A 26355-nucleotide genomic window follows, 5' to 3' on the forward strand; every position below is an offset into this window, starting at 1 on the left:
AGATTGAAATTCGAAAGGAAGTGCCTGTCATGTCGTGTTTTTTTAGCTCGATGCCGATTCCGCCCAGGTCTTCGATACGGTCATCTTTGCCGGTCCGCCGCCCATGAAGCAGCGCCTCTGGCCACGCCACTGCGTCCAGGACTCGTGGGGCGCCGAGCTGCACAAGGACCTCAAGGTGGTCGATCACGGCATCAAGGTCTACAAGGGCACCAACCCGGAGGTGGACTCGTACTCTGTTTTCTGGGACAACAAGAAGCTGTCGGACACCACGCTGAATGCCCAGCTGAAGATGAAGGGCGCCACCGATATCTATGTGTGCGGCCTCGCCTACGACGTATGCGTGGGCGCCACCGCTGTGGACGCCCTTTCGGCGGGCTATCGCACCATATTGATAGACGATTGCTGTCGGGGCACCGATTTCCATGACATCGAGCACACCAAGGAGAAGGTCGTCACCAGCGATGGGGTCATTGTGCACACAGCTGATGTAAGTAATGGGACGAGAGGGAAATGGAGGTGGAAAATATGTTGTGGGGCCTACAATTCTAGAGATAGAGCTTTGATATTTGCTAGCATCAATATTCGGGTAATAATCCACCGAAATATCCATTTTCATTACGATTGGATCATTTTTTCTAAAAAAAAAACCAACCATGAAAAAGTTGTGGCGTCTATAAATGAAAAGATATAGCTCTATAAACTGGTAGAATCCTTGTTCTGGTAATAATCTAGTTAAATACCCATTTTCATTATGATTGGATAAACTTTTTTAAAAGAAACCATACCATAAAAAAGTTGTGGCGCCTAGAGTTATAACTCTAAAACTTTGTGAAATCATTGCTCTGGTAATAATCCACATAAATACCCATTTTCATTATGATTGAATATTTTTTTCTAAAAAAAACTATAGCATGAAATAGTTGTGTCTTCCAAAATATGAAAGATATAGCTCTATAATTAGGTAGAATCATTCTTCTGGTAATAATCCACCTACATGCCCATTTTTATTAGGATTAGATCATTTTTTCTTATAAAAAATAAAACAAAAAAAAGTTGTGGCGCCTAGAGTTTGAAAGATATAGCTCTATAATTTGGTAGCATTCATTTTAGTATTATATTCTACCTAAATACCCATTTTCAGTAGGATTGGATCATCATTTCTATAAGAAACGGATATAGAACACTGTACATAAAATCTTATGGCACCTAGAAGTTCGATGATATAATTCTGTAATTTGGGAGAAGAAATAATATACCACTAATCCATCAATGTAACCATTTTCATCAAGATTGAGTCAGAAGCACCCCCAAAACTCTAATTTCTAATCTAACCCTCTCCATTATTTCCCCCATATTTTCCCACAGGTCAAGGCCATGGCTGAGGGTCGTGATCGTCGTCCCGAATTGGGCTACAAGCTGGCCATGGAGCTGAAAAGTCCCGATTCGGTGCTGTCGCAACGCAATGGCTTCAGACCCACTTACTAAACCCCTGGTCGGAGGTTAAGGGATTGAGCAACACGCTTATGGCTTATGGCTTAAAAGACAGCAAAAGTTTAAACGGCTTTCAATGTAGTTTAGAGTTTAGAGCGTTTCCGAACAGAACCTAGAATGTAGAAGAAAACAAAAGAAAACACCTATGAAGTGCTTTAATGGCGGGTGGGAATTGGGAAAAACTCCTTTTTGGAAGCAAAAACAACTTCGGACAAACACCAGGAAATTCAAATAAATTGAATAACAAATTAAACTAAAGCTTAAGTACGAGTATTATCCATGGAACAGTCTCTCTCTCTGGGGATCTGTAAGCCCAAAGGCACCTTCTAATACAATACTAAACACCACAATAAAATACCACATAAATGTTGTGCCTGCTGCTGCACTTGTTTCAAATTAAATAACAAAATACCTATATTATATTTAATTTATATTTTGGGAAAAGAAAAGACACAATTTGGTGTGGAAATATTAAAAGTACTTAAAGAATAGAAAGGAATGGAATGGAAATAAATCAATGATAAAAAAACGAAAAAAAAAACGTGAAGATTTATTAAGAGAAAGATGGCGGAGGATACAAATTGATTTACGCGTCCTGCAGCAGCGCTTTTCGGTTGGTTTTTTGGGTTAAGGCTTCTGCTTGCTTGATGGTTAATTTTTAACCAAAATTCATTGCAAATAAAAGAGAAAAAACCTTAGATAATTATAAAGATACCTTGGGCCCTCCTTAGAAAAATGGGATCATGCCTTTAAACCCGCGACGCCCCCAAGTGCGCACCTTCTGGGAGTATCAAGAACTTTTGCTCCGTGCCTGCGATATATTTTCGTTGAAGCTTAAAGTTTTTGTTTATGGAGAGCTTCTTCTATTCTTCTATTTTTTGGTTGCAGTAGCGCAGGGGGTTATACATATTTGTTTAACAAAATGATTCTAATGTTGCCTTTAAGGCTTTAAGCCCTCCCCCCGCCGTGCAAAGTACACGATGAAGAGATCTCAAGTGCAACACCCAACAGACAGACAGACAAACATACGTGCGGCAGGCTGCACCTTCCACTGTTCATCCTGTGTATCTCTCTCTCCCTTGACTCTGCACTCCCTTGACTCTCTTTCTTCCTTCCCACTCCCCGCCTGCTCCTTCTCGCAGCTCCACAAACCACAAACAAGCAGCTTAGCGCCCAAGTACAAGCTACAAGTCAAGCAGTCGCCAGCAGACAGCCAGCCAGCCAGCCAGCCAGCCAGCATCCAGCATTTCAGCAGCTGAGGCTGAGGCTCCCAGAGCTTCATCTGCATGCAACACACACACACACATGAAAGGATATACCCAAGCATCTGTGTGTGTGTGTGTGTGTGTGTGTGTGTGTGCAAATGCAGTTTCAGGTCATGGACAAAATGGCGACGCCTACGCAGCGGCAGAAGAAAAATATGCGAGAAATGTGCTGTTGAGAGATGGAAAAACGCGAACGAAGCGCTTCCACACACGAACATCGTGCCACACATGGCACATGCTACCATGTCCAGGCCTTTTTGGCAAATGGCCAGCACACCCCAAGCGTGTGTGTGTGTGTGCCTGACAATAATCCAAAAGTTTTACAAGCAAAACGAGAGACCATTACATGAGCAGAAAAGGCCTGGGAGTCGGAGTCCAGAGTCCAGAGTCCGTAGTCCGGAGTCGGTCCAGAGACAGAAACAGAAACCACTTGCAAGCAATTTTCATCAGCGAGAGCGAGGTTTTTCCTCCGTCTGCTTTTGCTGCCGCTGACAGCTGTGCAGCGTGTGGATTTCAGTGGCATGACCGCACCGCACCGCACCACATCAACAGCCAACCACCGCACCGCCGCACCGCCGCACCACCAACCCCAAAGAGTCGACAGTCGCCGGCAAACGAACAAAAGTTTTTCCTTTTTTGGATGTGGAGTCCAGGAGTCCTGGAGTCTGGGATTCCGGCAAGTCCCTGGCAGAAGGTTCATTGTCTATGGCAGACGAAGCCGCAAAAGGTAAACGATTTGGAGACGACTCCTCCACGATCTACCATATATGTATATACGAGTATAGCCATGGTCTAGGGGGAGTGCTTACCATAAAACTTGGCCAAAACGCTCGCTCGCACTCGGACACATGGAAAAATATGCTGCAAAATGCTGGGGAAAAAGTATAGAAAAAGTTTGCACTTTTACACTTCACAGTACAAAGGCAGAGCCACGCCCCCCCAGGCCCCACTGGACACTGGACTCAGGACAGCCCTCTTTTCGTTCGGGTGTTAATAAATTTAAAGTTTGTTTTCCCTTTCCGCTCCTCCGCTCCTCCGCTCCTCTGGTTTTCCCTCTCAGCTCCTCTGGCCTTCCCCCTCCGCTCCTCTGGTCTTCCCTCTCCGCTCCTCTGGCTCTCCCCCTCCGCTCCTCTGGTCTTCCCCCTCCGCTCCTCTGATTTTTTCTGCTCTACGAATAGCTGACACAGAAAACTTTCTTTTAAACGTTGCATGGATTGTTATGGCAAAAACAGGAATAGCACTAGAAGAAGCAGTAGAATCGTTTAACAGATTCTGTGCCACACACACATTTTTTTCTTTTGGAACCCCCAGAGTCAGGGACATTTATGCGGTTTGTTTTTAAGTTGCTGGAGCACACGCACCGAGACAGAGACAGAGAAAGAATATCCATCCATCAGGAGACACAAAGGCTGAGAGGCTGAAAGGCTGGAAGGCTGGAAGGCTCGCAGATTGGACGGATGATGGGATCTAAGCACGACATCGGGTATGCCCTGGAGATGGACATTGATTGCGACATTTTAATTAGCTGAAAGGAAAAAAAGACTGGGGCCTATGCGGGTTAGAGGGGTAGGCACTCTCCTATCTGTCTGTGAGGGGGAGAGATTACCTGTTTTTTGGGGGGAGATTGTAGAGTGCTGTTGCAGTGGAGTTTTAGCCGATTCTTAAAGGATTTTGAATGAAAATTATACCTTTTTAAACTCTCAATGAACCGCCAAAGCTCCTGTCTGTAAAACAACAAAAGATGGTTAAATAAATTACCATATTTCTGTAGGATACAGTGAGGCAATAGATGGGCTTAGGACTACTTAAAATTCTGTTAAAATATAGTGAAAAATGACTCTGCAAACAATCCAAAAAAAAAGCAACTGTTTCATCGCTGAAATTCCTAGAAAATGGGGGGCCTTTTAGTGTCTCAAAAAACCCCTTCCGCCTTCAGTAAAACCCTCCGCCAACATCATTAGGAAATTAAATACTTCTGCAGCACTTTATAGAGTCTTCCCTGCCCTCAAAGAGGGGTCTTTCCAAAGCCCCTTCTTAGCTCTTATAACCAGCCATAAATCCTGCTAAAAATCCCGACAAACCTCCCAGCGGATATGCAGAATATTCTATAAAATTCGCCCCCTCCCCCACCGCAAGCGTTTCTCCGGTTGTCTTCATGGCAAAGACAGTGGCAGTGCCACCAAAATAACAACAAAAAACAATTATAAAAACAACAATTACAGGAACAGCAACAACTATCACGCCTAACTATGAAGGCGGCAAACTATGGCGCTCCCCCCTTTCCTTTCTGGATTTGAGAGGCGTGGAGAGGAAATTAGTTTTCGCAGTGCAAAAACCTTATTGAAATTATAATTTATTTATTAGCAGCAGCAGCCAGCAGCCACCAGAGGGGCATGCCACGGAGTGCAGGGGTCTGTGGCCGTGGAAATGAACTACGAAAATGTCAAACCAATTTGCTGCTGCTGTTGGAAAATTTCGTTCGTTGATTAGATTGTGGTGGTGGTGGCGGGGGGAGGGGGGATGCGGATGCCCTGGCTAAAAATAGAAACAATAAAAAAACTTTTAATTATGAAAACTGCAAAAATGTTGCCGTTGCTGTTGTTGTTGCTTGTAATTAAATTTTGATGGCACAGGTAAATGGAAGTTTTTCCAGGCAGAATCTTGGTAGACTCCCAACTGATTTGGCAACAAAAAATGTTGCTGCAGGAAGGATGCTGCTTCCTTTCTTGTCAGGAAGTTGTCCTGACAACATGACTCTCTCCCGCTCTCCCGCTCTCCCCTCTCTTGCCCAGCAAATGTTAATTTTAATGCAATGAAATGAGTTCTCCCCGAGAGATAGAGACGGAAAGTTTTTCGGCTAGGATTATGAGGGTGGAACACCCCACCCACACCCACACCCCACCCACACCCACACATATGTCTGTGTCGTGTGCGTCTTGTGGCAAATAAAATGCTTTAGTGATTTGCCAAAAGTTTCGTCATTAAGGACACTTGCTGCCGCTGCAGACGCAGGCCCTTCATCACGCAGCGCACATTTTTGCGGGCACTTGATTACAGTTTTAGAATTTACCATAGAATTTTCTGGGGGGGAATTTATTTGATTATTTGCTAGATTTTGTCCCCATAACTGACGACAGACTGTGTAAATCTGTCCGACAGTTTTAGTGGAAAACATTTTCCACATTTCCATTTCGCTAATGCTTCGAGTGTGTGTGTGTGTGTGTGTGTGTGAATGGCATGAAAATCAATCAAATGTATAAATGATTTAATTGTTTGAACATCCGATAATTGCACAAAGTCGTTGTTCACTCGAGGGGAAGAAGTTTCCAGCGACCAAGAGACCGACAGAGAGAGAGAGAGATTCCTTGACTAATGAATCGATGTCCTGTAAATGCCCCCTGGAAATGCCTCTGGAAATGCCACTGAAACGCGTGTGGGCGTGTATTGCGTGCTTCTTTGCCAATCATCCATTATCCATTATCCTTCACAAAAAGCGACAGAGAAAGGCAGGAGAAACCAGGCGAGGCGTTTAGGTGGAGGTAAACGTGTTGCGACACTCAGATACCCCTTAGATTTACTCTTTCAAAAGGATTCCCACAGGGAAAGTCTCACTGAAAGAGAGCCAGTAGTGGATGGACACAGAGAGAGAGAGAGATAATGTGCACCCTTCAGCTGCTAAGCCACAGTGGAAGAGAGCTAGAGAGCGCGTGAGAGAGGAAGAACGACTGTAAAGCCCATTCTCTACTGCTTAGCCACACTGGGAGAGGGATAAAAGGACTTTACTGCTCTTCCTCAGTGCTAAGCCACATTGGAAGAGAGATAAAACGTTTCTAAAGCCCATTCTATATGCCTAAGCCACACTGTGAGAGAGATAAAATGTTTCTAAACCCCATTTAATATGACTAAGCTACACTGAGAGAGGAAGAGATCGATGGAGAGGGATAGAACGACTTTAAAGCTCATTCTTCACTGCTAAGCCATACTGGGAGAGAGCGAGAGAGATAGAGAGAGCGAGGGATACAGATAAAACGACTTTATTGCCAAATATTCAGTGCTAAGCCACACTGGGAGAGAGATAGAATGCTTCTCTATCCCATTCTTCGCTGCTAAGCCACAGTGGAAAAGAGATATAAGGTTTCTACAACCCATTTTAGTGGCTAAGCCACACTGAAAGAGAAAGAGAGAGCGTGGGAGAAAGATAAAACGACTTTCTTGCAAATTATTCAGTGCTAAGCCACACTGGTAGAGAGATAACAAGTTTCTAAAGACTATTTTAGTGGCTAAGGCACATTGGGATAGAGATAGAATGACCTAAAGCCCAATCTTCACTGCTATGCCACACTGGAAGAGAGGAAAGACTCTATCCGTTCATTCTGACTATAATAATGATCCAAACGCAACGGTAACCTTTTTGGTAACAAAAAAAAAGATAAGCCCATGATCTACACAAATCAGATACACCCCTCTGGCCCTCCCCCTCCCCCTCTGAATATTACAGGGTATAATTATAACCTTGTTGCGATTGCCCCCTGGGGACCCATGCGTCGTATACGTGATATTTTTTAATTACTTTCAAATTGCTTTTCCGGTCGTGGGGGGGCAAAATTTCATTTTAATTGCCACAGACCCATATCCAAAGAAAGCTTCTTGCCAACAAATGTTCTAGCCCCAAAAGTGCCGTGTCCCTTTGTCCCAAAACTGCGGAAAAGCTGCCAAAAACTAGAAAACACAGATGGAGATTTTCTTTGCGAAAATGAAAATTTAATTAATGCCCAGCACTAAAAAGCAGAAAAACCAAAAATGCAAACGCACACACGATGCCCCTCTAGAGAGAGAGAGTTTTCTATTTTCTCGAAAACTAATATGGAAAATATTTTGTATTTGTGAGGCAAAAGTTTTTGCCACAGCAACAGTGAGGCGGGGGGAGGGGCTTTCCCACTCTTTAGAGGAGGGGCAAGGACTTGCTTTAAGTGTCGCTGTGGTGTCATTAGCTGGCAGGATGGTTCCAGGGACTTGTGGGACGGCACTAATCAAATGGAAATATTTAAAAGAAGATAAAGTGCAGGAATAGTGGGAGAACCAGTGCTTGAGAGCCCGGGGAATGTTGCTTTCGGTGTGCCCTTAGGCATGATATGTTCAGAGCTTCCTGTTCTTCATTTGAGCTCTTCATTCGAAGCTTTTCAGGCTTCAAAAGTCGCCAAACTCGTGAAAATCAAACCCCAAAATGGCCTCAACTTCCTGTCAAAGGTCATACCACACTATTAAATCCAATGCCGTATGAAATTTTGTGGCATTTAAAGCGCAAATGAAACGAAATTAGCGCCAAAAAGGGGCAACAAGGGCAGCAGAGGCGGCAGCAGGAGCAGAACGAGGGGCAGGCAGTCAGTAGGAGCATAACGAGGGGCAGGCAGGCATTATAACGAAGGGAGGGGGGAGAGGGACAGGCAGTCGGCACAGCAGTCAGCAGAACGAATGAACGAGCGGTACAGCAATGAAAAGGCATTTAAAATGTCAACACGACCGCAACATCGTGTGCGAAATGGTCAGCAAAAGGTGTGTATACATATCCCCAGATACATATGTATATGTGTCTGTATCTGTATCTGTGCAGTGCTCTGTATCTGTATCTGTATCTGTATCTGTATCTGTGTGGACTTTAGCGGTTGCACCAAAAGTAAACCAAAAGTGACACACAGCCAGAGCGAGAGAGACAGGGAGAGAGAGGGTCAAAGGTGAGAGCAGGGCAGAGGGTACGCTTAAATGCTTGACCACGAAAAGGCCATTAGAAAATGGTCAGCGTACTGTTGGAAGGGAAAGGGTACGGCCAAAGGGCAGGGAAAAGCCATCGCCTGTGACAGTCGGAAAATTAGAAGCGAGCGAGAGCTAGAGTTTTCGCAGAAGAAAACCACAAAACGTTTGCCCCCGAAAAACACACACGTGTAAAAGTTTTACCAAGTTTTTTTTTCCCCCGGCCAAAAGGTGAAACAGGTAGAGACAGATCTCTCCGGCAAAAGGCCAAAGGTAGGAGGGAAAATGTTTTCGCCTGGAAATTTGGAAAATCTCAGAGAGAGAGACACGTATAAACTTTAATTTACAAAATTTAGAAAATTTATGTATACATTTATGCCTCATTTATGGGCCACTTCAAACATTAAAGACAAGTTTTCCCCACATTTTGGACAAAGTTTGGACCAATCACTTACTAACTGAAGGGCCATGTCCTTAAATACTTTGGTATGTAGAGAATTATCTGGGAAATAGTACAAAAAGCAGTTTTCTTTAATGAAAATAGTTGGAATATTGCTTAGGTATTTATTTGAAATGTGTTTTAATAGAAAGATCTCGTAATTTGAGGCTTAAATCAAAGGTTAAGCCTAGAAATCCACATTAAAAGAAGTATCTTTCGTGGCTTCATGTAAAAGTATCTCAAAAAGAGGGCTATTACAGATCCTTAAGACTTCGAAAGGCGACTGCAACGCAGGCAGCTGCTGTGAGGACTCCATTCTGAAGGTGTGTGTCCTTCCAGAGAAGATCCAGGCCCAGCTACAGCTGCCAGCTGAAACCCTGTCGGGATGACCTCATCTTGGTCAAGTGTGTGTTAAAGGGCATCCAGCCAGGTCCGCCTCTGAGGCAGCAACAGAACGGTCAGGATGTCACACTCTTCGATGGCCTGAGGAAACGGCGCTCTTCTTAGGATATTCCTGGATGTACCCCGTGAGGATTACCTTCCCGGAAGGCTTTCAAATGCCAAGACTATCAAAGATCTGGGCAAACAGAAGCCAGCTCCTTCTGGGATTAACATGTCTGGTAGATATTTTGTTGATATTCATTAGAATTTTGTTTCAATTTACTCTTAAGCAATATATATACCAGCACGCTGCAAAATGTTACAAAAGTGTTTAGATTTTGTTTATATTTTAGGTTCCAACAACTAATAATCTCTGGGTTTATTTCTACCTCTTGTTTTCCAATGGCCAAATCCACTCTAGAATGGGATACTCTCAAATATCTCAATGATAAGCGTTTTAAACAGTTATCAAAATATTTCAATAAATTTTCTTCATTTGGGATTTTGCATTTTCCGTTTGGTTTTCATGTTTTAAGTTATTTATTCTATTTTATTCATTAATTATTCCATTTATTAAGGCCTGGTAGTGCCTTTGGGTTTGCCAAGAAAACACTTTCCTTTATTTCCATTTATCTGAGAGTCATCTGCCATTTGTTGCTGCATTTAAATTTTCACTTAATTTTCCCATGAAACACACATACATTTTCCCTAAACAAATTTCCGTTTCTTATATTTTTTTGGGGTCCAATGGGGGGGGATAGAAATCAACAGAGTCACGCTCTGATTCCCTTAAACACACAAAAAGATACACCTGCATTTGTATCTGTATCTTCTCCGTGTGCGTGTGTGTGTGTGTGTCGGGCTTAGATGCGTGTTTATGTCTGTGTGAGAGAGTGAGAGTATAATCTGTTTTGCCGCAATGCCGTTGAATGTATAATAAAGCACATGACTTTGGTTCTTTTATGGTTTTTTGGCCCATGCTTAAATTTGGGTACGCCACACAGCGGTAGCCCCCTGCCACAAGCCGCATGCCGCATGCCGCACCTTGGAAACATCAACAGAAACAATGACCACTCTGGCACGACCCTGCTTCTAAATCCAGGACTTGCCAGACTCCAGCCCAAATGAGGATTTGGGGCCAACTCCGGAATGACTGAGGTTTTCCTCTGGACTTTGCTGTGGCAAGAGGCAGTGGCAAGACCAACGACAACAATGTGCAACAATTAAATGTCAAACAGTATGCTGGCAGCCTTTCGCATTTTGATGGACGCTTAAAATCACTGCAACTGTCAGCGTGACTGGAGCTTGGGAGCCGAAGCCGAAGCCGAAGCCGGAGCCCCGTTCATTTGTGGCATGAACACAAGTCACGGAACGGTCACACACACATCACACACACAAAGCGAGAGAGAGAGAGAGAGAGGGAGAAAGGGAGAGCCTTTGCTGAAGAGCCAGGTGCACATAGCGTTTAAAATGTACACCCATAAACAAAAGTGCAAACAAAGCCATAAACAAGTGGAGCTACCAGCCAAGGGTAGGGGGAGGCGTCTAGGGGGTGTGGCAGCAACTTTCAACCCCCGCAACTACTATGTTTATGCTTCTCTATATCCTTTTTGCCGATGTTCTCTCTCTGTGTGTGTGTGTGTGTGTGTGTCCATGCCCGCCGTTCGCCGACGCCGATGTCGTTTGTTAGTTTTTGCCTGCCTGCCTGTCGCGCTGCCCTGAAAGGCACAGTGGTTCCACAATCAATGAGAAATTAATGAAATTTCATAGGGAAAGACAAAATCCAGCTCTAAGGTGCATTTGAGGCGAGTATCATGATGTCGCGGCACGTGTTTTGCCACAGAAAATCTTTTCTTTCGATATTCGAGGGATTTTTATTTAAAAATCAAAAAGTTCTTCAAAGTCGTTCACTAGAACAGCCATGAATCAAAGCCCAAACCTTTTTTAAGGAGCAAAAAAACGGTGTATCTTAATGTCGCGCCACTTGTGCCTCTAAAGAAAACATCAAATCTTCTTTTCAATGAAATTTGTATAAAAAATGTCTGAGAAAACCCAAAAGCAAGTTTCCCTCCTCTCAAGGACCCTGAAAATATTCTCCTTTGCATTTTCAATCACTCCTGCGACACTGCTCCAGCTGCTGGTGGCACTTGCACCTCTCTGCCGTGCCACGTAGCGACATTGAATGTCTGTGCAACACCGCGGCGCTTCCATTCCATTCCATTCCACTCCATGGCGACGGATACCTTTCCACTCCATGCGGAATACCATCCCCGACCCCCATCCTGCCATTCCCTGCATCCACTGCCATTCCGGTGGCTGGTCTCTCGCTGCCTCCCCGCCCCCCACTGCCACTGCCACTGTGCCACACAGCCTTACAGTTTGTTAGCTTTGCTTTGTGATGTGCAGCTCGCCTCGCAGCTCCCTTCTTCTATGATACTCAACGTGTGCCCCCAACGTCCATGACGGCGGATGGGTGGTAGTTTTATGGCTGTGTTGGGGGGAGTGGAGCCTTCGTCGAAGCCTTTGCCTGTCAGCGTTTTCTCTGGCGCTGGCGCTGCTGCTGTGTGCGCTTTGTTTTTAATACATGTACGTGGCGGTGGCATCATCATCGTTTATTATTTTATTTTTGTGTGTGCGTATACGTAATATGGCAGAGGATATAGCCCAACAGGACACAGATACAAACATAACCCATGGGTCCATGTCACGCACACATTAGAAGGTAAACAGAGCACAGGACACGCGTTGCGTTGCGTTCCGTTTCGTTTAGTTTCGTTTCGATCGGCCACTCGGATGCATAAACATTTGGACATTCCACAGCCATAGCTCCTTCAGGACTCTGGAAGGACACATGCTTATCCTTGCGTGTGGGTTACGAACTAAATTAAATTTTTACATCAACATTTGCGGTTCATTAGAGCCGCAGCAGCAGCAGCAGCAGCAGCAGCAGGGGGACTCCCAAAGGATGTGTCTGCAGTGGAGTGTTGCCCCTGCCGCACTTGGACAAATGAGTGGCGCAAACACCACTAAATTAGCCCCTGAAACGGAAGGAAGCAATGGCCAGGATGTGTGCCGCCTGCGGCCCAATGGCTCCAGCTGATAATTGGCTATAAGAAGGAGTAAGGCTTTAAGAGAGACTTTTCTGGAATTTAATTTGGATACATAATAATACTAAGAGACTAAAGGGCACTTTCAATCATAATCAACTTCCGTCTCGAATGGCTTCTTGGACAGACAGCAGATCTTTCGCTTAAGCACACACAAAGTGAGAAAGTAACCCTTGAACTGATCCTTGCAGTTTTCCTCCTCCCGACAGACGCCACCTTCGGCATAACAGGACTTGAAATCTGTGCAGTCAGAGAATAGGATTAAGGATACAGGTAGACCGCCAAAAGGACACTCACGTTCCTGCTTCGGATGCTGGAGCGTGTAGTAGCCGCCAACTATAAAGAAAACTATCACAAAAATCAACGTCAATATTCCCATAACGATGTTCAAATTGAATTTTATCATTTTGGATCTAAGCAGACGAGGATCCAGTGGGCTTAATCACAAATAAGATTTCTTAGCTTCTTTCAAAGTGAAAGTTAATTCTATGCTTTCTCTCTATTTTTTTTCTCTCTCTACTTTCTCCCTGTTGATGAAGTCCCTCCAACAGCCTGCTGTGCTGCCGCTACTTAGCCCTCTAAGTGAGTGAGTAAATTATTATCATAATAATGCAAAAGTGCAGCATTCATCTCATCTCCCTCTTCCCCTCTCTCTATCTCTCTCTCTCTCTGTGTCCATCTTTCTACGGCTGTCTATGGGGCCAATGTTCAAATTGAAACTTCTTAATTAAAAACTTGCAAAAGCAGCAGCAAATCGAGGAGAAGGATGCACGGAGAGAAATCACAAAACACTTCTGGAAAGTAAACCTCAAAACAAAGGAAGTAATTTTGCAGTAGATACCAAAAAAAAAATACTAAAAAAAATATTATCAAAGAATACAAAAAATACGATAGGACTCAAGAAAATTAAGGGAAAAATACCAGAAAATACAACTACAACTGCTATACAACAAATGCCCCAAATAAATATAATAGCCTAGAAAAATAAATAATTCTAAAGGAAAAAGACCGCAAAATACTAGCGAAAATACCAAAATTACAAGAAAATACTAGAAAAATACTCAACATAAGCAGGTAATACTAGGAAATACTCGAAAAATACCAGATAAATACTAGAAAAACTCAAAAAATTAAGAAAAAATAGATACATTTTTCATAATACTAGAAATACCATAAAAATACTCCAAATTACCAGATAATACTAGAAAAATACTGGAAAAATACAAGATTAATACTATAAAATACCATGAAAACTAAGATAAAAAAGATAAATTTTCCATGATACCACTAAGTACAAAAAAATACTATAAAACACAAAAAATCCTAAGAAGGTAAAATATAATTAAACACCCGAAAAAGAACAGCAAAAAAAACTAGAAAATACCACATTCTTTTAAATTTTAGCAAGTAGCATATAATACTATATAGCGCCCGTACAATATCAATTGAGATACCAGAAGATATAAGAAAAATACCTCAAAATACTAGGAAAAGTCCACTTTTTTCTGAAGAACCATAAATTTTCCAAAAGATTAATAGAAAATTCCATAAAATTTTCAAAACAATCACTTAACATCAAAAAAATACAATCAAATACTAGAAAAGTACTGGAATATATCACAAAAATATCGTGAAATACCATAAAATATCTTAAAATACCAAATAGTACAAACAAATCAAGAGAAAGTGTTACATTTTATGAATAAACGGCTGTGGCAGGCTCTGAAATGTGGATGGAGACTCTTGTGAGCGAACTTTAAAAAATGATGATGTAAACACACGCGTGTGCACACATTTCTGAGTGTAGAAGGATACCACTCTCTGTCTGAGCTACGCTGCACTGCACTGTCCTGCTCTGGGCTGGCAAAATCAGTGTGAAGCAAAATAAACCGCTTAAGGACTTGCGACTTGGCTGGCGCGTTGGAAATAACAAGAAAACTGCCCTCCAGCTAGAGTCCAGGGCCAGAGCTAGAGAGAGAGAGAGAGAGAGAGAGAGTCCTAGCGGAAGTCCTGGACGGATGTGCTTGGTCAGACCTATGGCTCCCGCTGCCACTGCCACTGCTGCTGCGGCATTTAGGGGCAGAACAGGACCACTACTCGTCTCGTCTCGTGGCAGCTACAGTGGGAAAAAAATTCAATTAAAAGCAACAGCACGTAACTGAAACTTTTCCTCTTTTTCCGTCTCTATATTTTCCTTCATTTCTTTTTTTCTACGCCCAAGTTTTGTATCTTTTCAGTGGCACATTCACCCACTCTCTGTATGTGGGGGGTGGGCTGGGAAAAGCATCTGCCTTTCCCCAAAAGCACTTTGAGTTATAACTTGGGTGCCAGCTGTCTCTCGCTCTCTGAAAGTTGCATGCGGCACACAGTCCCGGAGTTGCAGCAGCGGCTGAGGCAGCTGAAAATTGAAGCTATCATCAGGTCTGTGGCTTGCCACAAAAAACGCTGCTGCCATTGGGGAAGGCTTATACTTATACCTTGGGCTTTTACTATTGTAATATTCTTTCCCTCTCTCCCCCTCTCTAATGCCAGATAATGTATTCTTCTTGTGGGTTTTTTCTCGTTTTTGGTTCGCTTTTTTAATCAAGTTATTCACTCTTTTCTTTGGCGGCTCATCCTTCCAGGCCATCCTCTTCCCTCTTCGAGTGGTGGCTTCTATCTGTTTCCTTCCTTCGATTGTAGCTTCTGCCATCTCTCTGGCATCTTTGGAAGTAGCTTCTCCCCCTCTGCCCTTTGCCGGAGCCTTCAAGTGCAGCTCCTTCTCCGCCGCCCTTGCTATTTGGGCTTGAAATGTATCTGCCTAATGCAAGGCGATTCGCACATTACGTATTCGCAGCGGAGGCCTGCCTGCCTGCCCCAATGACGTCACTAGAATCAGGTCAACATTGGGGCCGCTGGAAGCCTATATCTAAAAGGGGAGTGAAGCTCCCTCTCTCTGGCTATAAGAGAAGGTTAAATCTTTGGGCTGTGTGGAGCCGAGAATACCTGACTTCTGAAGAAGATTCCATGGGCGGGGGCAGGCAGGCAGTAGCACATTCTATGAGGTCGGGAGCTCATTCTTGGGGCATACAAATTATGTTGTGGAGCCTGCAAAAATGGCAATTCACTCTCTCTCCCACTCTCCCACTCTCTCTCCCTCTCTCTCTTTTTGTGGCACATACACCTTGAGCTTGAGCTTCTATGGCCTCCGCCTTCTTCCCCCGTCCGCTGTGTGCTACTTAATGGCCATTCATTGAGCCTTCTGCCCCCTTCTCTGCCGCCTCCGTTTTTTTGACATTTTTTCAAATTTTTCTCCTGCGTTTTTTTGGGTGGTATTTTGTTTGGGGGTAAATTAAATACAGATTATACGGAAGGACCTCTGGCTCTTAACTAAATGAAATGAGAGATGAGAGGAGAGAGCGGAGAGAGCAGTAGGGGAAGGGGAAGGGGAGGGCCACTCCCCCACTGACATGGCATTTATTTTCCATATATTGATTGCTTTTTAATGGATATTTTAGGGAGTACAGGCAGTGCCTTCTATTAATTTTGTTTACACAAAATATTTACTTTATTTGGATATTTATTTACATAGTTAAATGGCTCGGCCCCAACAATTGTTGTGTGTTGTGTGTTGTGTTTGATTTAGTGGGGGAACATTTCGCTGGGAAATTAATTGTTTGATTTGTGGCAGGCATTGCCCAGAGGATGCGATGCCACGTTTCTGGTTTTGGTTTCCATTTTCAATGGTGCTTCTTTTTTTTTTCCACTCCCACGTTTTGATGTAGGTCATTCGGTGGCACTCTGTCTCCCTCTGTATGGCCCCCCGCTCTCTCTAGTGATTTACAGTTTTATTTGCACAGTTTATAAATAAAACTGTCACTCTCGCTCTCTCCCTCTCTCTGGCCGTTTACTGACGTTGGCAGCTGCTCATCTAATGGCATTTTCCACTGCCTTCCACCATCACCCCCAAAAGTCCTGTTTAAAGTCCTTTTCCTCAGCCACCCACGCAACCATTTGTTATGGCACCCACCCACAACACCAACAACACCCTGCACTCTACACTCCCCTCACTCTCTCGTTGTCCCCACGTCAGTCACGGGTCCATTCAATCAGTGCGAATGTCAATCAAGCGGGCGGACTGCAAAGCCACTGCATTAACAGCGGGACAGCGGCAGCAGGTGGAGCAGCACCAGGATCCAAAGGAAAGCAAAATGGGAGCCGGAAACCCAACAAACTGAAAAATAAAGATAACACAAACAAAGCAGAGAAGCAGAAAGAATAAAACAAATGTTGGAGAAATATTGCCACAATGTATTGTAGTTTTTTTTTTTTTTATATAATCAAATATTTTCTGAAATGATTGATATTTAAATAAAAGATATCAAATGACAGGTATTACAATTGTATTTCTTTTGTAATGCAAAAAAAATTTCCAACGATCTTTTAGATTTGTTTTTGTATTATTTGGGGATCTTAAAATTATTTTTGTTTTTGGTTTTTTTTTGAAGTTTATAGAAAAAATTCAAATCAATCAAAATAATAGACAAAAAAATTTTAAGCGCAGAAAATTTAATTTGTATTTTTTTTTTATTTTAAGATACAGGAGAATATTTTTTTTAAATACCAAATACCAAGAAAATATTCAAAAATACAAAGAAAAATAATACAAATACAAAATACCACGAAAAACATACCATAAAATACTAGAAAAGTACTCAAAAATTTCAGAAAAATATTGCCTTGAATTCAAAAACCTCGAAGTCTTAGAATAAAATATTATTGTATGATAAATGCTTAATTTCGAAGAATTATGATAAATTTCCAGATGAAATCGGAGCAGTTTTCTCTTACAAATAGTATAATGTTGCTCGCTATACGCTCCGTTAAAATACTCTTTTAGAAAATACTAAAATATTGTATGATATACATAAAATATGCCACGAAAAACTATTCCATAAGATACTAGAATAGTACTAACAAACTTCAGAAAAATATCACCCCGAATTCAAAAACCTCCAGAGCCAGAAACTCTTAGAAAAAATACTATTTATTAATGAATGCTTAATTTTGAAGAATTATAATGAATTTCCTGATGAAATCGGATCAATTTTCTTTAATTTTCTCTTACAAATAGAAAATTCGAAGGCAAGCTCGTTTCGCCTTCTCGACCCTTCGTTTATCGCCATCAAGAGTACATCTTTTTCATAAAAGGTCTTTTCAGGTGCTTTTCACATATAAAAAAAGTATGACATATATTTTAAATACATGTAATTTTTAATTCCAAAAGTACTACCATTGTTCTACCTTTAGCGAATTATATTTAGCCCTTAACCCTTGCTCCTTTTAGGGTATAGCATTAACCCACACAGAGCCACAGCAACAGACTCCCGAAAAAAAATACTCACCACGCTCTGGTGCTGCTCTTTGGGGGCCAAACAACTCTTTGGATGCTGCTGCTGCTGCTTGGGTGGCTTTCTCTTTTTTTCGGGCTACCAGCAGCAGAAGGTTCTCTCACGCATTGAGGAGAGGAGGCATGGCAACAGCAAGGGGCAACAGGCAGGAGTCAGTGGCAACAGCAGCAGCAAGAGGTAGGAGTCACAGCAAACGGCAAACGGCGGCTTTCATCTTTTTTTAGCACACGCGCCCCAATAGCTGCCACAGCAGCCATATAGCCATAGCCACAGCCCCAGCCACAGCCCCAGCGACAGCGTCAGAGCATCAGCGTCTCCCCTCCCCACCCCCTCTCCTCCTGCTGTTCCTCTCTATGGAGACCCCTTATTTCCTCTCAGTAGAACCGCATTCCATGCCAGTGCCAGTGCCACTGCCAGTGCGAGAGTATTCTGTGTTTCGTTCCCCTTTGGTCGCCTGTCGACTGTCAAATCAATTTGTCAGAAATCACTGACAGCTGCTTACAGCCAAAACATACACACACACACACACACAAACACACACACACATGAGCAGAGGGGCGGCCATGGCCATCAGATTGAAGAGTTGTCAGGGCAGCATCAGCATCAGCAGCAGTTATGGGGAAAATGGAAAATAGTACAACATTCAGACATTCGTAAAGGGGGAAAAAAAGGGAAGGAAGAAGAGCCTTTTGGGTGGAAAAAATTGCCTGGAGTGTAAATTATTGCGCATATTTTCATTTCTTTTCAAATTGCTTTGCAGATTGCCAGCATTTAAGGGCACAGAACCGACAAAAAAAAAACGAAGAAAACCCAAACCCAAACACAACACACACTTTTGACATTTACAACTCATTTTTGTTGTCTCCCCCATGACCGAAAAAAAATGTTAGGAAAATGGGAAAGAAAATCTCTATGCAGGAAAGTTTGTGTTTTTTTTTTCAAGTTCGAGTCTTGGAGTCTCTGACAGCAAAGCGGCTTGGCTTGGCTTGGCTTGGCTTTTGTTTGCATGCCACACACACACACAAGATACACACACACACACATTCAGATGTTACAGATGCTGCGAGGCGTATACGTAATTTAACAGACAATGCGAAAAAGCGAAAGACGAAAGCCCAAATGCAGAAAGAAAGGCGCTTCTCACAAAACAAAAACAACCGAAAAAAAACAACAACAAAAAAAAACGAAGGAAAGGCCTTTGACTCGGGGGGTAGACAGGGGGAGAAAGGAGGCGAAACAGGAGATGCCCTAACTTGCGAGTTCGTATGGCTTCTGATAGTTTTTGCAAGAGAAAAGGTACAAGTAAAGCTGGAGGATATTTTATGCCTAATTTCATCGAAATTTATAGAGATTTTGGGGATTAGAAATGTAATGGAAGAGGTTTTAATGCCGTATACATAAGTTCTTTTGGGGATTATGGTGAGAGAAATGCTGGGATTCAATTCTGAAACGATTCATATAGTTTATAGTCAGAGAAGTTAGACAAAAAGACAACTTTTATTGAAGGGAAACCTGAAAAGTGTTCTTTTGGTATTTTTCTGGTAACTTATGATATTTTACATTATTTTTTTTGCTGTGTTTCTATTGAATATTAATTTTTTGTATGTTATCAAATTTAAGAATATTTTATTGAGTTTTCTGGTATTTTGTTTGGTATTTTTCTGGTATATTTTTTTGTATTTTGTTTGTATGAATGTTTGTAGAAGTGAAAGATCATTTTTGAATCAAGTCGCGATGGTTAAAGAAAAACCCCCAACCAATGGGTGCTGCTGCAAAACGCGTGACACTTGAAATACGTTTCTATTTGTCTTCCAGTACTGGAGCTTATTCTGCCAAGCAAACTCCCTTCAATTCTTAAAGTTTTCAATTCAGAAATTTCGAAATTCTGAAATTTCTTTTCGTTTATTCAAAGATTAAGTCTGTGAAAAGTGTTAAGCGATTACTTTAGAGCACATTTTCAACAACTTTCCGCGCTCGATGAATATGAAATGCAAATATTTAAACAAGATTGTTCACGCTAAAAACAGATTTGTACGCATTTTCCGGTTACACAAAAATGGGGGGGGAATGGATGGGGTTGAAGGGGTTAAATGGTGGTGTACACAACAAAAGCAGCCAAAAGGGGAAGTGGAGCCGTGAAAGGGGGTTGATTAAAAGGAAAACCAAAGGAAAGGAAATGAAAGGACCCTCTAGCAGATGGACAAGACAGCCTTTCGATGGCAGTTAATGAAAACAGATTGGAATTATTAGAACAAGCTAGAAAAAGGCTTTGGGGTGCGGGGAAATGTGTGGAGAAAACTTTTGGATGATAAATGTTAGTGCTTTTGAAAGGGATACCCCATCAAAAGTTTTAAGAAAAATTAGTCTCCTTGGACAACATTTTTCCTTTTTTATTTTATTGTTTTTCTAAAAATTAATCAGCTTTTATGGTATTCTATGATATTCTTGCGATTTTCCTGATATATTTTTGTGGTAGTTTTTTGTATATTTCCTGGTATTTTTTTCTCGGTTATATTTTTGTTATGTTCTGATTTGCCTCTGACAGTTTTCTGGTATTTTTCTTGTAGGTTCCGGTAGTTTTGGTGGTATTTTTCTGATAGTTTTTTAAATTTTTTGTTGGTATTTTAATGATTATTGTTTGGTAGTTTTCTGGTATTATTCTGGAATTTCTTGTATATTCTGTTTTTTTTCCCGTTAGTTTTCTGATATTGAAACTCCTTTCAATCACAAAAGTTTCCCCCAGTAATCTTTCATCATAATCCCTAGAATATATCCTTCACTTCAACTCCTTCACATTTCAATGGCATTTCCTTCTATTGAAGCCGCACTCTTCCACCACAATTCCTTTTGGCATTTTCCCTACTCAAGGGAAACCAAAGTTCGTTCATCGTTTGGTTCGATTCTCAAAGGATTGTTTTTTTGGGGCTTTTGGGTATGATATTTTTTTTGTGGCTGTGGCTGTGGCAGTGGCAGTGGCAGTGGCAGTGTGGCACAGTGGCAACAATCAGCAAAGGAAAATCAGTAAGCAGCATGTTAGCTGCTGCTGCTGTTGCCGGTTTCCTTCTTTCTTTTTATTTATTTTTCCTTTTGTAATCTCTACCCCTTTTCTGTTGTTTCTTTTTTTCTGCCTCTATCTCTGTCTCTGTCTGTGCTCTTGGCTCATTTTCTTTGCTCTGCTCTGCTCCGATGTCTAGTGTTGTTTGTGTTTTCTGGTGTAACATGCAACATACAACAAGCCTCATAAATAAGTAGGGAAAAATGGCCCAGTGACTGGTCCGAGCGTACTGGTCCCCCTCCCCTCCAGACCCTTTCCTCTCATGTTTGTGGAAAATGAAAAATGGATTTCTGTGTCAGTTGGTTGCCATAATTTCCCCCCTGCGTTTTCCCCCCCTCTCTCTCTTTGCTTTGACGCGCGCATTCATCATTTGGCATTCAGAGAGTTTTCCCATCTTTCCTTTTTTTCGGTTTGGTTTGGTTTTGATTTTCCTTTCCTTTCGTTTCATTTCGTTTATTTAATTAATTATTTTAAAGATTTGTAGGCCCTTTGCCTTTGCCTTGCATTTAATTAATTTATCAAAAGTGCAAATGGGGGCGCAGGCCTTTTGCCCTTCCATTTTTCCCGCCCTTTTCCATTTTCCATTAATATTTTATTTTATTTTTAAATAAAACAAACTTTAGATTAGCCCCCGTCTATCCTTTGGGGGGCTGGTGGGGGGCGGGGCATAAGTGGGGTTAAGCTGCCAAAAGTTGAGGCCGCAAAAAAAAGTTCCAAGCTTTTTCCTCTGGTTTTTCGCCTCTGCTTTTCCTCTTTTGCTAATGCTGATAGGTCTAATAACTCCCTGGGATGCTGTAATCCTTTGGGTTGTGTCTTGTCCTTGCTGTTGCTCCGGGATCCTGGCTTCTGGCTCCTGGCTCCTGTTTTGTTGCTCTAATGGACATGGGCGTTAAAGTCACGTAAATGAGGCCCCCCGTTGGATGATTATGATTATGATGATGCCCCCTGCCCCGGCCCCTGCCCCTGCCCCTGCCGCGTGCTACGTGTTAATTTTCTCCGTGACAGCGTGGGCCAAAACTTTTACTTTCTCCTCTCCAGCACCGCTCTCCTGCATCCCATTCAGTAGTCCTGCATATATTCGTTCATATTCAATAAACAAATGTCCTTTTGGCTGCCGTTTGCATGCATTAAATATTAATCTGTGCTGCTGTGCAATTTCTGCTCTCGGAAATTAGTTACAGAAATAATAATTAAATTCCATTTTTGGTAGGATGCATGTGCCGCCCCTCCCCACCCCCTCCCTGCCCACACACTCTCCGAACTCTCCGCTTTACTCGTTATGTCTCTCTGTGTGTGTGTGTGTGTGTGTGTGTGTGTGTGTGCGTGTGTGGCCTGAAGGGGGGGACAACATTTGCCAGTCAGTCAGACGGTTGCCATAGACAACACTTGAGTGCACAGAGAGAGAGAGGACGGACCTCTATTCTGCAGTTAGGCAGCAGCAGGGAAGCGAAGGAGCGGCTGAAGGAGGGCCATCGAAAAGGGAGTCTTAATTAGAAACAATTTGATGCTGTCTGATTGCCAGAGTGCTAAGGATATGTGTGTCTAGGTGTGTGTGCTTGTGCGTCTCTAAGAGACTTAAAGGTACATCCACACTCAGCAAAAAATACCAAAACTCATCAAATTTGAGAGTCGGAGCAAACATTTTGCGGTAATAGCTCAAAAAGGGTACTTCTGGTATTTGTAGATAATTTATGGAATTTGGTCGTCATTGTTATTGGTATTTTAGGCGGTTATTTTGGTATGTGCTGAGACAGAAGTATTTTTTATATTCATTTGGTATTTTTTGGCATTTTATGGAATATTTTATGCTATTTTCTTTGGTATTATCTGGTATTTTATGTAAGCTTTTTGGTATTTTCGGTTAGTTTTTTTCGTATATTTGGTTTTTTCCGTAGTTTACGGTATTTTTGTTGTCCATTTGTTTAGTATTTTCTGTGAATCGAAGAATTTCTGGTATTCTTATGGCATTTAGCGGTAGTTTTAATGATTTACAGGTATATTATGGTATGTTTTTTGGTATTTACCGTGTATTTATATGGAATACTTTTCGATATTTCTTATGGTATTTTTTATTTTCGGTATTTTTATCGTATACTAGTATTTTTTAGTTTTCTAACAATTTTCGGTATATTTTTGGTATTTTCAATGATATTTTCTGGTATTTTTTATATAATCATGCTTAAATCCTAAGATCCTAAGTTTCTATTTTTCTAACATTTTTGACTGCATTTTAGGCAATCAATTTCTCTGGGTGCAGTTTCAAGTGCGGGATGCAGGACGATAGGACGGAAGGAGGGCAGGACACGCGCTGTTGACTTTTGATCATTACGCAGAGGGAGTAGGCAGCTGCCATGTTCTGTTGTGGCATTTGTTGCTCAGTTATTAGTTGCCCGAGAGGATAGAGCTAGTCGTGATGGAGAGAGTTTTTCCAGTGACTGAAAACTCAAGTTATTGCATCCTTAGGGCAGGCATCATTACGTTCATTAGTTTTTGTTTGGGAACGTACAGCAGCGAGTGTATCTTCGATTCCACACCTCTTTTCAATCCACTTGCCAATCCGTAATGCCTATAATTTGCGTCTCCCAAAAGAACTGCCACACCCAGTCGGGATTTGCCTTGCCACATGTGTATCTATTATTTCATTTCGATCATTGCCGCCGCCAACTGGTTGTCGATTATTGAAATTGATTTGCACAATTGAGAGCTTCGCTGCGATGGCGAGAACGCGCATAAATCACACGAGGCATCAATTATTGAAGGCTTGTCGTCGGAGCGGCGCAGGCATCAGAGGCATCAATATTTGATTGTGGGATGGGGATGGCCCATGTGAGGCCTGTGGCAGACAGCACGCACTGGTGAAGCTGTGTTTTTTTTTTTTTCTGCAAAACTCCAGAGTCCGGACTAAATGCTAAAACGGGGAACTGGGAGCTGGGAGCTGGGAGCTGGTAGCTGGGGTGCTGTAGAGGTCTGCTGTCTGGCGATTACAATTTCTCGCGCGCATCGTTGCCGATCAATTATGCAAATGTGGTTTCCCCTACGAAAAACAGAGTCTCTTCCTCTCTTCGTCTGACATATTCAATAATAAAGTGTCGCCGCTGATGACAACGATGCCATGCCGCAAGCATGTCGCAGCATTTATTACAACGTATATATTGCGTATACGCAATGTTTGCCAAAGTATTTTCTCCCTTATCTCCCTTCTCCGTTTTAGTGGGTGGCAATTGTCTGCCGCTGCTGCTGGTGTGCTGCTGCTTTACCCAAAAAACAGCTGGGGCGTATACGTAATGTGCGCTGAGGTCAAAGAGCAGCAGCATATGATGCTGTAAGTGGAGCTCTCTAACTCGATTGAAGTTCGAGGGGTGCTGGAGAGGGTGAATTTTCTTGGTAATTGGATTTTATGCATAAGAAAATTCATTGGTTCCGACTCGCTCTCTCTCTCTCTCTCTCCCCCGTTACTCCTTCTCATATAATTAGCATTTTTCGATATTTAAGCCAACATTTTCGGTAGCTTTCGGTGGCTCCCTTTTTCGGTAAATCCTTCCCGCCCTTTTGTATCTTTCGCAGCTCCATTTTCGGACACTTAACCCCCTCTTTGGACCTCTGAGCCTTTTGCTATTAACACATTTTTGTGCTGAGGCCAGCTACGGGTGGGAGGGGGCAGGGCTTTAGCTGGTAACCGGATCCTCTGAAATAACCCCCGAAATAAAGTTCAATATTAATGCACCCTTTGACACACACACACACACAGAGAGAGAGAGAGGGCGAAGAAGCGTCCGGCCGAGAATCAAGCGGCGGTCATAAAAATAAGACAAACAGGCGGCTACTTAAAAATAAGAAACATCCCGGCCCGCCCGCACACAGAAAGAAATTTTAATGATCTGTCATAAAAAGAGGAAGAGAGAAAACCAGAGAGAGAGGGAGGGAGAGCGAGAGGGAGAGGGAGTGAGGGATCCCCAAATGAGGGTGGGGGATGTACAATAAAAACGTGAATTTATTAGCATAGCATACTTTTGAGGGCAATCAAGTAACCAGAGACAGAGGTCGGCCCCCCCGCCACCCTCGAAAAACTGTTGCTCCCCGAAAATCCTTTAAGCACTTGGTCTGCAGTGGCAGTGGCACTGGCACTGGCGCCACCGAATCATTCAGTGTGTGTGTGACAGTGGCAGCAATTAATTCCGAAAAATCACAATAGCCATAAAGATGATGATGCGACAGACTACTACTATTTGAATGGAAAAGGGGAGAACGGGAGAACGGGAGGGTGGGAGGGTAGCAGGGAGGGAGTCCCTGTGGCTGTCAAAGACAGAGGGGACTCTGCGTCCTGCGAAAAATACGACAACAATGGCGACAAGCAGCGTTTCGTAATAAGTAGTTTGCCTGTTTCTGTCCCCTGTCCCCTGTCCCTGCCCCTTGTGCCCCCTGGGTTCGGTTCGGGCGATGCCATTAAATCAGCGGCAGGACATCGACCAGCCTAGCGCCTATTGCGGCACACAATATATCAAAGTTTATGTTGATTTGAGTGCCGCAGCAGCAAAACTTCGAGCAGCATCCCTCTGCTCTGCTCTGCGGAAAAAAAGGGACCGGACCGGGCCGGACCGGGCCGGACCGGAGCGCATTGTCTCTTTTTATTGATTTATTTGGTGTCCCCCCGGTCTGCTCTTCGTTTTTGCGTTGCTTTTCTTTATTTGTGTGCTTATTTTTGATTAGATTTATTTATTTTTATTTGTGCTGAGCCGTCATCGCCGTGGCCCGACGCCCGTCGATGAAATTTAATAATTCCACTTAATGCAATAATAATTTCGTCGCCTTTTGTCCTGAAGCGCACACACAGGACACTCTCCCTGTCCTGTCTATCTGTATCTGTGGCCAGGGCATAATTTGTGCGAAATTTGTCAGATTGCTGCCACATCAAGCAGCGGCAGTGGCAATGGCTCCCCGCCTCTGTTAGGCTGAGTAATGCCAGTGGATGGGCGGGGGGCATGGAGCTTGGATCTTGGAGTATGGGAGTCATTTGTAATATGTTTTATTTGACTTGTGGCAGCTGCTTCTTTCGGCTGCTAAGTAATTGAGGGACGCCCAGGCATGCCATCCCCAAAAGAGGCGTAGAGCGTGGGTCGTGGGGCGTGGTGCGTGGGCGTAGGCACAGGAGAGGCGACGGCTGATTACAATTAGCTGAGAGGCTGGTTAATTGGCAGAAAATGAAAGGTAAACAGATGGATTCTAGCCGTGGGGTTTTTCCATCAGAGGCTGCCTCTACTTCAGAGTATCGATTGGTGGCTAAAGTAGCAATTTTACGGCTTTAAAGCACAGAATTTTAAATGCTGCGGAGTTATATATAGGGGAGGGATGTCTGGTATCCCAAATTATTAGAAATTTGTGCTCTTAAAGCCCTTTTTAAGTGATGAAAGCCATGACCTAAGCAGCAAAAGACGGAGTATGAAGGGTGTGAAATGTAGTTAAAAATCATCTACATACAGTA

At 42.8% G+C, this 26355-nt stretch overlaps 2 protein-coding genes across 4 annotated transcripts in view; one reads left to right on the top strand and one right to left on the bottom strand.

Moving 5' to 3' along the window:
- The window catches only part of LOC108157111 (nicotinamidase), a 39665-nt gene extending 37754 nt beyond the window's left edge, over positions 1-1911 (top strand). For all 3 annotated transcript variants that reach the window (XM_017288986.2, XM_017288985.2, XM_033390188.1), the window contains exons 6-7: positions 47-487; positions 1366-1911. In XM_017288986.2, coding sequence (XP_017144475.1) covers positions 47-487; positions 1366-1485 — 561 coding nt within the window. In that variant the 3' untranslated portion in view covers positions 1486-1911. The remainder of the gene's footprint in view (positions 1-46; positions 488-1365) is intronic.
- Positions 1912-12477: 10566 nt separating this feature from the next.
- On the bottom strand, positions 12478-12952 carry LOC108154611. The gene is made up of 2 exons (XM_017284927.2): positions 12729-12952; positions 12478-12671 (listed from the first exon to the last, which is right to left on the bottom strand). Exons 1-2 carry the CDS (start codon positions 12835-12837, stop codon positions 12517-12519), a joined length of 264 nt encoding a protein of 87 aa, XP_017140416.1. The 5' UTR covers positions 12838-12952; the 3' UTR covers positions 12478-12516.
- Between the last annotated feature and the right edge of the window lie 13403 nt (positions 12953-26355).

The sequence above is a fragment of the Drosophila miranda genome, chromosome 2 (assembly GCF_003369915.1).
Source record: "Drosophila miranda strain MSH22 chromosome 2, D.miranda_PacBio2.1, whole genome shotgun sequence".
In the NCBI taxonomy this organism is placed as follows: Eukaryota; Metazoa; Arthropoda; class Insecta; order Diptera; family Drosophilidae; genus Drosophila; species Drosophila miranda.

Excerpts from the sequence above, each read along its gene's own strand:
- LOC108154611 (XM_017284927.2), bottom strand. The coding sequence starts at position 12,837 with ATGATAAAATTCAATTTGAACATCGTTATGGGAATATTGACGTTGATT. Across the intron at positions 12,672-12,728 it reads CCAGCATCCGAAGCAGGAAC|ATTTCAAGTCCTGTTATGCC; the intron begins GTGAGTGTCCTT and ends CTGACTGCACAG.